This window comes from Herpailurus yagouaroundi, unplaced genomic scaffold, assembly GCF_014898765.1.
Source record: "Herpailurus yagouaroundi ecotype Mexico unplaced genomic scaffold, PumYag 187, whole genome shotgun sequence".
Taxonomy (NCBI): Eukaryota; Metazoa; Chordata; class Mammalia; order Carnivora; family Felidae; genus Herpailurus; species Herpailurus yagouaroundi.
The window spans coordinates 322,765-335,591 of NW_024412418.1; the positions used below are offsets into that span (position 1 = coordinate 322,765).

Sequence of the window (12,827 nt, forward strand, 5' to 3'; positions counted from 1 at the left end):
CCCCAGACCCCTACCCGGACGCCGACCCCGCGCTACTTCACCTGGGACGAGGTGGCGCAGCGCTCCGGGCGCGAGAATGAGCGGTGGCTCGTGATCGACCGGAAGGTGTACAACATCAGCGAGTTCACCCGCCGGCACCCGGGGGGCTCCCGGGTCATCAGCCACTACGCGGGGCAGGATGCTACGGTGAGCGCTGCCGGACGCAGGCACGGGAGGAGGCGGGGCCGGGCGGCTGCCTCCGGAGGTTCCGTGCTCGAGGCAGGAAGTTTGGCACCCGCGGAGAAACTCCCAGCTAGCCCGGGGAAGAGCCAGTAGGCGCCGAGCGTCCCCGTGGCCCGCGACCCAGCACGGGATGCAAGGGCAGGACAATGGCTGTGAAAACTGGAATCAGGAGAGCGGAGGTGGAGGCCGGCAACGTGCCCACACAAACAAAGGACTGCGCCGCCCTGCGTGCGTTCCGTCTGCGGTGTCCAGATTTAGGCAGGGCCCAGAGCAGGACAAGTGGGGAGGAGAGCCAGGATGCAGGGTGCCGGGGACCGCGGTGCTGCTGAGGCCGGGGGGGGGGGGGGTCAGTGGCCGGGAGAGGGAGTCTCAACCTGTGTCTCGGTGGGTGGGAAGGGAGCGCAGCGGTGTCTAGACTGCGCGTGCAGGCTTGCCGAGCGGGAGCAGGAGAGGGAGGCAGTCTCGGGGATAGGGCGGAGGTGGAAAGTAATTTGGCGCCCGCTGCCTTAGGCACCCCTGCACAGTGAGGGAGGGGCCTCACCGGCCGGAGAGGACTGAAGACTAATGGTGCACAGCGGGTAATAGAGCGGCGTGCAGAAGTGGGGGCGGGGCGGGCATACACTTAGCAAGGACCCTCGGAGCGGTCCTCGCATCCCGTGGGGAGGTCACTCGGCCGCAGGCCAGCGGGGTGTCCAGCCATTCCTCGCGGCGGACAGCAGTTTGCATTCCTAGACCGTGGCTCGCGTCCTTCCTCCTTCGGGCCTCACTAAGAGGTCCGCGTGCCACCCAGCCCCAGCCCTGCCCTTCCCTTTCTAGACCACCTGCGCTCGGAGCTACGGCAACTGGCACCTCCTGCCATATTTGGAGACCCTGTGGGGCCCCGTGGAGGCTTTGCTTCAACGTGTCCCCTCCTCCCGACATCCTTTCGCCATCCCGAGGCCGGCGGTTCGACCCCTTCCGCTGTCCCCGCCCTCCGCCCTTGCCATCCCGGAGGGCGCCTGGGGCCGCCAGAGTTCTCGTTTTGTCGCAGCGGAGCATAGACGTCTTGGGCTGAGGGCCCGCCCCTCCCAGCGACGCGGGCGGCCGGGGGTGGCCAGGCCAGAACCTGCAGGGGGTCACCCCGAGTGACCACTGGCAAGCCCGGACGGCGGCGGAAGGCGAAGACGTGGGCTAGCGCATGCGCAGACGAAGCAGGCACCGACGCAGGGTCTTCCCACAGTGTGATTTGGGGCCCGGGCTGAATGGCCGGGCGGCGGAGTTGGCGATTGGTCCAGATTTGTGGTGCCACCGTCCACCGGCTCCGCCCCGGCTCCCGCCTCAGAGTGCCGGGGAAGGTTCCCCGTAAGGCCTGGGTCGGTCTGACCTACCCCACCTGAAGATTATCAAAAGTAGCCGCTCTGGGGCCGGCCGGGAGCGGGGTGGTCAGAGTCCTAGGGGAAACATGGAACCCTACCTGGAACGGCAGTCGGCAGAAGGGGTAGAAATGCAAAACTTCCCAGTTCGGGCGTAAGGAATCTAACCACATTTTATGAAGAACCCCTGCCTCAGAGAGGGTCTGTTAAAAGTCCCACAGAAAACCAACCAACCAACCAGAAATCTCGTAGCCCCACCCATCCCTTCTAGTCGCTTGTCGCTTATATCTAAATTCTTGTGCAAAAGCTGTCCCTAGACGTGCCTGGAGGAAAGGCCAGGCCAGAGAGGACTTTCTGTGGTCCCCCTACCTGCACTTCGTATTCCTTGGTGTGGTGCCTTTCTAGAACACATGTCGGGGTGCTCCTGAGCTGTGGACACCTGGGAAGGTCTAAGCACCCTCAAAGGGCAGCTGCCTGGAGGGAAGTGGTTTGAACTTGGATCCGGCCTCCTTGCTGGGTCAGGAGGATGGCCTCTGGTGTGAGCCTTCCAGGAGTCACAGGGGACCGTGCCGGCTTCCTAACCAGTCTGTCTTCTCCCTTTCCTTGCAGGATCCCTTTGTGGCGTTTCACATCAACAAGGGCCTTGTGAGGAAGTATATGAACTCTCTCCTGATCGGAGAACTGTCTCCAGAGCAGCCCAGCTTCGAGCCCACTAAAAATGTGAGACTCTGCTGTTGGGAGACCCTGTGGTTTGTTGAAGGGCAGGGGGTAGAGAAGGCAGGCCTCGCTAGGCTCACAGGTGACCACAGTCAGTAGCTCTTGCAAGGCTCGAGGCCCCCCGCTTCTCCCACGTTAGTCGTTGGGATGCAGGCCTAAGGCAGGAGGCGGAGCCTCGGAACATCTGGTTCTCGCAAGGCTACCGCCACCACCGCTACCATCACGGAGGCCTATCTGTCGAACCCTCACTGTGTCAGGCATCCCCTCGGCTAACCCTCACACACTTACAGAGGAAAAAAGCTGAGGCTCAGAGAGGTTGAACAAGGTGGCCGAGAGTCACCCTGTGAGCAAACGGCGGAGCAGACACTTGAACCGAGTCTGTTTACCTCCAAAGACCACAGGCTCCTCGGTGCGACGCCAGAGCGCTTTCTCCTGTCCTTTCCTCAGTTTGTGTATTTACCTAGGATTGTGGACTTCCTGCAACGATCTGGGGGTGGAGGGTCCTCGAGCCTAAGAGGGCCCTTGTTTCCAGCAATGTTGGAGTACAGCTGGGAAGAATAATAGCCCTTCCCTCTCTACTCTTCCACAGAAAGAGCTGATCTATGAGTTCCGGGAGCTGCAGGCCACCGTGGAGCAGATGGGGCTCATGAAGGCCAACCATGTCTTCTTCCTGCTGTACCTGCTGCACATCCTACTGCTGGATGTTGCTGCCTGGCTCACCCTTTGGGTCTTCGGGACATCCTTTGTGCCTTTCCTCCTGTGTGCGGTGCTGCTCAGCACGGCTCAAGTGAGAAGCCATCACTTGGCTTGTCAGGAGCACGGCCGTGCTCGGCATCCTCGGGGAAAGCTCTTTGTATGCCTCAGAAGGTCACGAGCCCGGCCCTGTGCCGGGGCAGCGCTGAGGATGTGGGGCAGAGTTAGGGCAGAGAAAGATTTTGTTGTCCGTGGCTTCTGTCTGCTCCTTGGCCACGTGTGCACCTTCATTTCCTCACTGCCTCCCCAACCCCTCCTCCACGGGCCCCCTTCTTTCTGTGGAATTTACCTGAAGCTTCGTAGTCCGGTTCTGCCATAGCCCAAGTGTGCCAAGAGCCCAGGTTCTGACTTCTCAGCAAAGCTTGGCTTTCTCCTCCCCACCACGTTGCCCAACATGCTAATAATGCTTGGGCCCTAATGGCAGAACCCATTTGCCGAGCCTTCTCGCCTCTGTCACCCTGTCCTGTTTCGTAGTCGCGATTCGGCACATCCTAGGTCCTAGAACTCCAGAGCTGGGGAAACTGAAGAACAGGGAGAAGATAGTGACTTGCCGCCACTCTCATGTGAGTTAGCGGCAGAGGCAGAGTTAGGAGCCTGACTCCTTCCGGGTTGTGCTCAGGGTACTGTGGCTGTCACAGGGGCTAGGGAGACGAAGGAAGGGGGTGACGCAGAGGAGCCGCTGAGGTCAGTGAGAGGGATGCCGGAACGGTGGGTTTTGCTCTCAGCGCCAACCTTTCTCGCTCAGGCTCAGGCTGGCTGGCTGCAGCATGACTTCGGGCACCTGTCCGTCTTCAGCACCTCTACTTGGAACCACCTGCTCCATCATTTCGTGATTGGCCACCTGAAGGTCAATGGGATGGGGAGGGGCTCTCGAAACTCCGGTTGATGAGGGGTTTCCTTGGGGGTTTGGGGAGAACGCTGGGCTTTCGGACTCACGGCCCTACTTTTCTGTAGGGCGCCCCCGCCAGTTGGTGGAACCACTTGCACTTCCAGCACCATGCCAAGCCCAACTGTTTCCGCAAAGACCCGGACATCAACATGCACCCGTTCTTTTTTGCCCTGGGGAAGATCCTCTCTGTGGAGGTGAGTGGAGGGATCGGTGGAACGGCCTTAGAGAATGGGAGCCAAGCAGAACGGAGGGCTCTGAGGGCAGTGCTCAGTGCGGTTAAGACGTTGGGGACAGCTGGCTGGCTGGCACCTGTGGGAGGCAGCAGGCAGTGAATAAGCTGCCGGGGGCAGAATCGTTTGTTCTCCCTGCTGAGTTCACGCCAGCAAGCAGTTAGTTGCATAAAGGCACCTCCTTCTACAGAGGAGCCAAAGGATGACTGGGAGGTTATGGCGCAAATCTCTGGTCATCCTTGAAGGTGATGGACGGCCCTCCTCGGGGTGTTTTTGGACACTCCTACCCCAGGCAGTCATCTTCCCGATCCCCGCCCCCCACCCCCGGCCCCGTGCACTTTGATATCCTCCCGTGCCTCAGTTTTCCCCATCCACAGGCTGTTTGAGTCTTCTTTGGTGCCCGGTGCCTGGAACATCCATCCATTGGCTGGTTCTTCCCACCCACCTGACCCCAGCCTGACTTCCGGGGCGGTTAGCGTTGGGTTTGAGTTCCCACCGGAGTTGTGAGCAAAAGTTGTAATGCAGTTGCTAAAGGATGAGCGTCAGTAGGAGGCTTTGAACAGCCAGCAGGGTTGTTTGCAAAATTCCTTTAAAACCTTTGTGCCAAGGCTCTCGGCCGCGGTCTGAGTTGCGCCAGGTTCCCTCCCTCTCTGTGTGCTATGTCAGCATGCCAAGAATTCAGCTGTTCAACACCTTTCCATTCCAAGCATGAGTGAGTCCAAGTAGCCCGGCGGCCCTCCCCTCTGGCTATGAGGAGGACAGTGTGGAGAGGCCTCACAGCACCGGCTGTCCTGACCCTGGGAGCCCCACGTTTGAGGCTGCCGCCTGTCCATAACATCCTAATTTTCCCACCCACTACACAGGGACTTGGTTTGCTACACATCCAGTACTATGTTCTGGTCAACAGTGGGCAGACGTTGACTCAGCTCTGGCCCCACCTGCCTCAAGTGGCTACTTCAAGAGCAATATGGGTTGTTAGGCAGAGCATGTGACTCTTGTCCACACTCGTATCGTCACCGTAGGGAGTTTAAAAAAAAAAAAAAGTGGGAGTTTAAGTGGAAGAGAACCTTCTCACACTACTGCCTCTATTGCATCTTGGTACTGGGGTTTTCAAGAAACTCCTATCGGCAGACACAAAAAATAGAAAATGATCGGGGCGCCTGGGTGGCTCAGTCGGTTGAGCATCTGACTTCAGCTCAGGTCATGATCTCATCGTCTGTGGGTTCGATCCCCGTGTCGGGCTCTGTGCTGACGGCTCAGAGCCTGGAGCCTGCTTCGGATTCTTTGTCTCCCTCTCTCCCTGCCCCTCCCCCACTCATGCTCTGTCTCTCTGTCAAAAACGAATAAACAGGGGCGCCTGGGTGGCTCAGTCGGTTACGCGTCCGACTTCGGCTCAGGTCACGATCTCGCGGTTCGTGGGTTCGAGCCCTGCATCGGGCTCTGTGCTAACAGCTCAGAGCCTGGAGCCCGTTTCGGATTCTGTGTTTCCTTCTCTCTCTCTGACCCTCCCCCGTTCATGCTCTGTCTCTGTCTCAAAAATAAATAAATGTTAAAAAAAAAAAACCAAAAAAACCGAATAAACATTAAAAAAAAACCTTAAAAAAAAATAGACGATGATCTAGGACCAATAGATACGTCTTCCCATCTAGTTACAAGGCTGAGGATGGGCAGCCTGTTAGTAAATGCCTTGGCCACAGGCTGCTTGGCATTTGGTTCCACCCCTCTGGGCGCAATTCACCTGGGTGCTAATCCCCACGTGCAGCGGACACCTCACCCTCAATACAAACTTTGTGGCTCTGAGAGTTGAAACACAGTAGGGCAGTTCTGAGGATCAGGATAGCATCTGATTGCCATTCAAGGAAGCAGCAGTGGATAGGGCTCCCATAACAGTTCTCAAATAGGAAGCCACTGTTCTTCCCACACGCGTCACCGCACAAGACAGGTGCCCCTCGTCTGGCTCGATGTTGCTTGGGACGGGGTGAGCTTCACCCCAACATCCAGTTCATCGACAAACCTTGTTAATACTGTCTCCAAAACACCCCAGATCCATTTCCCCATCTCCACTGTTTCCTGTCTCTCCCCACCACACACACACACACACACACACACACACACACACACACACACGCATCCATCTTGGAGCTGGGTTACCACTCCGACCTCATTGTTCTCCCTGCAACTGTACCCACTCCCACAGTTCATTCTCCCCTCCTCCCGGCAGAGCGAGCCTTTTATAGTGCAAAGCTGATGATACTACACCTGTTGAAAGCCTTCCAGTGGCCTTCCCATCACCACCAGAATAAAACCCACGCTGGTTACTGAGGTCTTACTGGGGCTTTCTGAGGTCCAGCGTGAATTGGCCATCCCGAGTTTTCTAGCCTTGTCAATCTGTCTTTCTCTGCCGTTGCTTGCTGTTCCCAGCCATACTGCCCTTTCTGGCTGTTCCCTCTGCTTTAAATGCTCTTCCCCTGAACTTTTGCTTTGCTGGCTCCTTATTCAGGTCTCAGTTCAGACGTCAGCACCTCAGAGAGACCACCTTAGCCAAAACACCGCCTCTGTCACTTTGTCGTATTTTCCTGTTTTTATTTTTATTTAAAAAAATTTTTTTTAAATGTTTGTTTATTTTTGAGAGAGCGAGCGCTAGAGGGGGAGGAGCAGAGAGAGGAGACACAGAATCCGAAGCAGGCTCCAGGCTCCGAGCCGTCAGTACAGAGCCTGATGCCGGGAACCCACAAATTGCGAGATCATGACCTCAGCTTAAGTCAGACATTTAACCGACTGAGCCACACAGGCGCCCGTTTTTATTTTTTTATTTTTATTTAAAAAGATGTGTATTTATTTATTTTTGAGAGAGAGAGAGAGAGAGCGCACATGCACACAAGCAGGGGAGGAACAGAGAGAGAGAGACACACACACACACACACACACACACACACACACACACACAGAATCCAAAGCAGGCCCCAGCCTCCCAGCTGTCAGCATAGAGCCTGATGCGGGATTCGAACCCACGAACTTTGAGATCATGAGCCAAAGTCAGATGCTTAACCGACTAAGCTGCTCAAGCACCCCATATTTTCCTGTTTTTAATCTGTAGTTACCTTGAGCTCTGTTCACAGATTTACCACCAGCTTCCTGTCCTCAGATTACAAGCCCCACAAGACTAGGAACTTTGTGTTGTTTGCCTCTGTATCCTCAGCACTTAAAACAGTGCCTGGCACGTAGTAGGTGCTCAGTAAATACTTGCTGAATTAATCAGTTAATATAGAAAGAATGTTTCATTTAGCAGAAGCACCTTGCACAGAATAAGCTGGTGAGAGATAAGAAGAAATGTTACTGTCAAAACAGTGGGGGGATGCAGGGAAAAGATGTGCTGGCATTCTGCTCGGGGGTAGAGCGCCACCTGTGCTCTGTGGTTATCTGGTTGCCAGAACTAACTGAGGCAGGCGGGGCAGAAGGAACCATCAAGGGAGTCAGCGGAGCTTTGCTGTCACGATCCTGGGTGCCCATGGCGAGAGGTTCCAGGCTGACTGACCCGGCAGCACCAGCCTGTCTCTTCGGCAGCTAGGCTTACAAAACAGTCACTACCCAGAAAAGCCTTGCCAGAACCTTCAGACTTGCCAAGGTCTTGGTATCCTTCCCACAAACATTTGCCCAACTTTCCTTAGCGTTCAAGGGATTTTATAAAGTTCTCATTGAAATCAAGACACCAAAAGAGAGGTGGATGGATGGATGCAGAGGGAATACATACCGACCTGTGTAGGGGTATAAATGGTTGTCCATGGAGGGTTTGAAGTCAAAAAAGTACCAGATGGGAGACAAGGGGGGGGGGGGCGACGCGGGGGGGCCGGGACCCCTTATGACAGAGGTGTCTTTGGAGAACGCGGGGAGTCCTGAGGACCCATAGACGCTGTCGTGCTCGTCCCTCATGTGGGCATGGGCCATTGAGCTGTGCACCGTGGTGTGGTGCACCTGGCTTATTACAGCCCAGGCCTTCACGTGCCAGGTGCTGGATGGAGGGAAGGCTGGGCCTGCTGGAGCCTTCCAGTAGCACCAAGCTGACGGCCCCTGGAATAGGCCTGAACTCCCGAGCAGGGAAAAGCCAAGGTCACCGCAGGAGGGGAACCGGGTGACTGGTTCTGTGGGTACTCATTTGCGTTTGCTTTTCTTCACAGCTTGGGAAACAGAAGAAAAAGTACATGCCATACAACCACCAGCACAAATACTTCTTCCTGAGTGAGTGACCTCCGGCGACACAGGGGGACTATCTCGGGATGGGGGTGCCAACGGGATTGTGGGGAAGAAATGACTCTGTGGAGGTTTACAGCATTTTGAGTAATGGCCGGGGGAAGTCCCGTGTCCCCAGCGGGTTCCTCCCTGCCTGGGAGCCAACTGTCATGTCACCTGAGCAGGGACAGCAGGCATTTGTGTTAGGGGCAGACTCGTTCCTCCAGTCCCACCCTGGCTTTCACAAGACAGTTGAATAGTCAGGTGCAATTGTCCCAATTAAACCTTAAACTTTATCTTAGACCTTGTGAAACAGACGCACGTCAAGGTGACTCAGTGGGGCACAGTCCTAACACCCCTGGGGATAAAAGGTAGACGTGGCTATGGGAGCGGAGGAGCAGTGACAGTGGAAAAGGAGGACATTTTCTGCAGCCCGTCTTAAGCTCTTTCTGAAGACTGCGCTATGTTCTTTGCTTTTAAAATCTCCATAATGCCTAAAACTGGAGTTTTAGAATTCCTTGGAGAATTCAGATTTTTAAAGGAAGGGCGGGGAGGATTCCATCGATCCTATTTTAGCTCTAAAGAACTTATCCTAAGTGCCTATTACGAACCTTCACTACTGGGGAAGAATGTTAGAATCCATGGCACATCGGGGTAGAGGAGCCGCGGGTGAGCCCTGTCACGCAGGGGGTTATAGGTAGGCATCAGGGCCCTGCAGAGAAGGGATACAGAAAAGGAAATGGGACAGCATATAGGATGGGGCCGCTTCTTCAACTCCCACTTTTAAGAGAAGCTTCTCTGCCCCTTCCCACCCCTGACCTCCAGGGCTTCGGGTTCAGTGGCATGGGCTTGTTTCCCTAGTCCAAGGGAGTGAGCTTTCAGCCTATGTAGCATCAGCAGGGCCCCCCACCCCCACCCCCAGCCCAGCACAGACACACACACACACACACACACTTACCTGCTCCTGTCCCTTCACCTGCATGGCAGAGCAGGCAACAACACGGGGCAGGTGATCGTGAGGCCAGGCAGGGGCAAGCCTGGGGCCGGGGCGCATGGGGAGAATTGGAGGTGCTCTTCTAAAAGCATGGCAGCGGAGCCAGGTTCCGTGCGTGGCACTCGAGTTTCCCAGCTGCCTTCTTCCACTGGAAAGGAATGCCACTCCCACCCCTCCCCATCCCGGCATCCTCTCGGGGGACTCTGCCTTCCTCAGACTCGCACTCATGCCCACCGCAGTGCCTGCCGGTTCCAATGGATTGAGGAATGCCAAGGCGGCTGGAAGGTGCCACAGGAACAGACGGCAGGGGGGCAGCCCCATGCCAGAGGCCCCCTCTCTGGCACTGAACTGCCCCCATGCTGCTCACACCTCCTCTCTGTCTTCATTTCCTCCCCAGTTGGGCCCCCAGCCTTGCTGCCTCTCTACTTCCAGTGGTATATTTTCTATTTTGTTTTCCAGCGGAAAAAGTGGGTGGTGAGTATCCATGGCCCCAGAGTCCCACATGCTTTGTCTTCAGTACCCTGATGGAGGGGAACGGGGTTCTCCAGAGGAAATCCCACTGTGACCTACCCCAGGCCTAATTTAGAGCAAAGTAATAGAACCAAGTATAGACCTTCTTGGTCTCTAGACGGGATGATCTGGGCTCAGCAGACGACCTGACTCCCAGTGCCCTCTTCCATCCTGCCGGCATCTCCTGAGGCTCTTGCACTCAGCGGAAAGCCAGGGGCCAGCCAGGCTGGGGGGGGGGGGGGGCGGGCAGGTGAGTACGAGATGGCACCTGCTCCCAGGAAATTTCTGATGAAACAGATGGTGTTGACCCCAAAGAGGTAGAAGCAGGAGGTTCTGAGATTCCAAAAGGCCCTGCTGCCTCTGGCTGGACGAGAGGCATTGGAAAAGGCTTTGCGAAGTCCCTTCTGGCTGGCCTTGGAGGAGGTGGGGTGGAGCAAGGAAGGACTCTGAGCAGAGAAGCCGGGAAGGGAGGGGCAAGTTTGGCCACTGGATACGTTGTGGACTCAAGTGTCGGGGGAGGACCGCGGTGCAGAAAAGTGGCCGGAGGTTCAATCAGGGCACTGGTGCAGACCGAGCCTTGGTCCCGGAAGATTCATTTAGCAGCATGATGAAGGGATAAAGAACTTAGGTGGGTTGGGAGGAGCCGGAGGCAGGGGGCCTTGGCGCCTGTGAGAAACAGGCGAGGAGGACTGCGGGCTGCCGCCAGGACCGGAAGGAAGGAGAGGCGGCACTAGATACGGCAGGACTGGGCAGCTGCGAGCAGCGGACAGGTGCTCCAGTCCGGGCACCTGGCACAACGGCTGTACGGTGCAAATAGGTGGAAGAGGAAGAGGAAGAAGTGCTTTGTGCCAGTCATAGTGCCCTCTACCTCTCCACGCAGGACTTGGCCTGGATGATCAGCTTCTACGCCCGCATATCCCTCACTTACGTGCCGTTGTTGGGACTGAAAGGCCTCCTGGGCCTTTTCTTCATGGTCAGGTAGTAGTTGATGGGGGGAGGGGGGCTGGCAAAGAAAAGGAGGTGTTTGGGAGTCACGGGTCTGGTGTGGGGGCCGTGCTGGGGCTTTAAGAGGCAGGGGGTGTTTCAGGGGTGGGCTTGGGAAGATGGCCAGGCTAGAGCAGTAATCTGGGGGAGAGGCAGGGCTCTGACTTGTCCCCTGCTTGTCTGTGCGCCATAATCCACCAGGTTCCTGGAAAGCAACTGGTTTGTGTGGGTCACACAGATGAACCACATCCCCATGCACATTGATCACGACCGGAACATGGACTGGGTCTCCACCCAGGTAAGGGACGGTCACTTGGAAGATACCTGGGAATAACACAACTAATAAACAGCGTGGGTGGGCACAGATGCAGGCTAGGGGGCGGGGGCGGCAACAGTTAAGTCCCCCAACAGCGCTGCCTCACGAGCTTGAAGCTTCTGTCCTGCCACCACATGGAGAAAGGAGTGACCAGGGACGGTCCCACACCCCCTCCTCTCAGCCAGCTCTACTTGGAAGAAGGCCAGCTCGGCCTTTACATCTGGCACGCAGAGTCATGCTCTCCCCTGCCCTCTTCTTCCAGCTCCAGGCGACATGCAATGTCCACAAGTCTGCCTTCAATGACTGGTTCAGTGGACATCTCAACTTCCAGATTGAGCACCAGTAAGTAGGGAGACCTGAGAAGCAGCGTCCTTGGGAGGGTCCGTGGGGGGAAGCAAGGAGGTGGGAACAGTGGAATAGGAGCCACTGACTGTCCCGTTCTCCCTGAAGTCTTTTCCCCATGATGCCTCGACACAATTACCATAAAGTGGCCCCCCTGGTGCAATCCCTGTGTGCCAAGCATGGCATAGAGTACCAGTCCAAGCCCCTGTTCTCAGCCTTCGCCGACATCGTCTAGTGAGTACCTGAGCCTGGAAAGATGGCTGGCAGGGGGGGAAGAGGGCGGGCAGTGGGGTTGGTGATGTGCAGGATAGGAGCAACAGGCAGGTGTCCCCGGTCCTCTGGAATGGAGGTCACCAAGACAAAGGCAGGGTGCCCTGCTGGTCTTGTTGGCCAAGTCAGGCCTTTGCCGTCAATGCCATGGCCCAAGCTCTTTCTTAGAAGCAAGGGGGAGGGAAGGGGCCATATGCCATGGGGATCAGCCTCTGTACCTCTGTAAGAGCCTCCCTATACGGTTTCTGTAGGGTGGTTTGGCTTACGGGCTTGGCTCTGCCCTCTCCCTCTCACTGCTTGTTCCCAACTTGCCCCCACAGCTCACTGAAGGAGTCTGGGCAGCTCTGGCTAGATGCCTACCTTCACCAGTAACGACTGGCACTCCTCCCCGCACCTGGAAGAGATGTCTGTCTTCACCGATAACACCAGCCCACCGGGAAGGGGAGTCTGCACCAAAGCAGAGGGGAGCTTATGGGACAATGCCACTATAATTCTAATATTCAAAGGGGGTGGGTTTGAGGAGACAAAGGCTCTGACTCAAACCCCCCTCCCCTTTATCTTCCAGGCACAGATTTAAGACCCAAAGGGGTAGGGGACCGTGCATGCCTTCTGGAAGGAGCGATGGGCCTGATGGGGCAGAGATGTGACAGTTTTGTTTCCTTTTTCTAGTTTGGCAGATGCAGATGGTTGGTGAGCAAAGAAGGAGGTCCAAGGGTGTTGGAAGACTAGGGAGGACCTATTGAGCCCAGAGATCAGGAAGAGAATGAGCATAAAAATTCCATCCAGGGGGTGCCTGGGTGGCTCAGTCGGTTAAGCAGCAGACTCTTGACTTTGCCTCAGGTCGCAATCTCACGGTTCCTGAGTTCAAGCCCCGGATTGGGGCTCTGCATTGACAGCACAGAGCCTGCTTGGGATTCTCTCTCTCTCTTTCTCTCTCTCTCTCTCTCTCTCTCTCTCTGCTCCTCCCCCGCTCATGTTCTCTCTCTCTCTGCTCCTCCCCTGCTCACGTTCTCTCTCTCTC

The 12,827-nt window shown here is 56.3% G+C and overlaps 1 protein-coding gene across 1 annotated transcript in view; it reads left to right on the plus strand.

Annotated features, from left to right (window-relative positions):
- Nucleotides 1–12,620, plus strand: part of FADS1 (fatty acid desaturase 1) — a 69,386-nt gene extending 56,766 nt beyond the window's left edge. Inside the window, exons 2-13 of the mRNA XM_040495883.1 lie at nucleotides 7–186; nucleotides 2,184–2,294; nucleotides 2,881–3,078; nucleotides 3,790–3,891; nucleotides 3,999–4,127; nucleotides 8,339–8,399; nucleotides 9,782–9,858; nucleotides 10,775–10,872; nucleotides 11,080–11,176; nucleotides 11,457–11,536; nucleotides 11,645–11,770; nucleotides 12,127–12,620. Coding sequence (XP_040351817.1) covers nucleotides 7–186; nucleotides 2,184–2,294; nucleotides 2,881–3,078; nucleotides 3,790–3,891; nucleotides 3,999–4,127; nucleotides 8,339–8,399; nucleotides 9,782–9,858; nucleotides 10,775–10,872; nucleotides 11,080–11,176; nucleotides 11,457–11,536; nucleotides 11,645–11,770; nucleotides 12,127–12,178 — 1,311 coding nt within the window. The 3' untranslated portion in view covers nucleotides 12,179–12,620. The remainder of the gene's footprint in view (nucleotides 1–6; nucleotides 187–2,183; nucleotides 2,295–2,880; nucleotides 3,079–3,789; nucleotides 3,892–3,998; nucleotides 4,128–8,338; nucleotides 8,400–9,781; nucleotides 9,859–10,774; nucleotides 10,873–11,079; nucleotides 11,177–11,456; nucleotides 11,537–11,644; nucleotides 11,771–12,126) is intronic.
- Nucleotides 12,621–12,827: the final 207 nt, after the last annotated feature.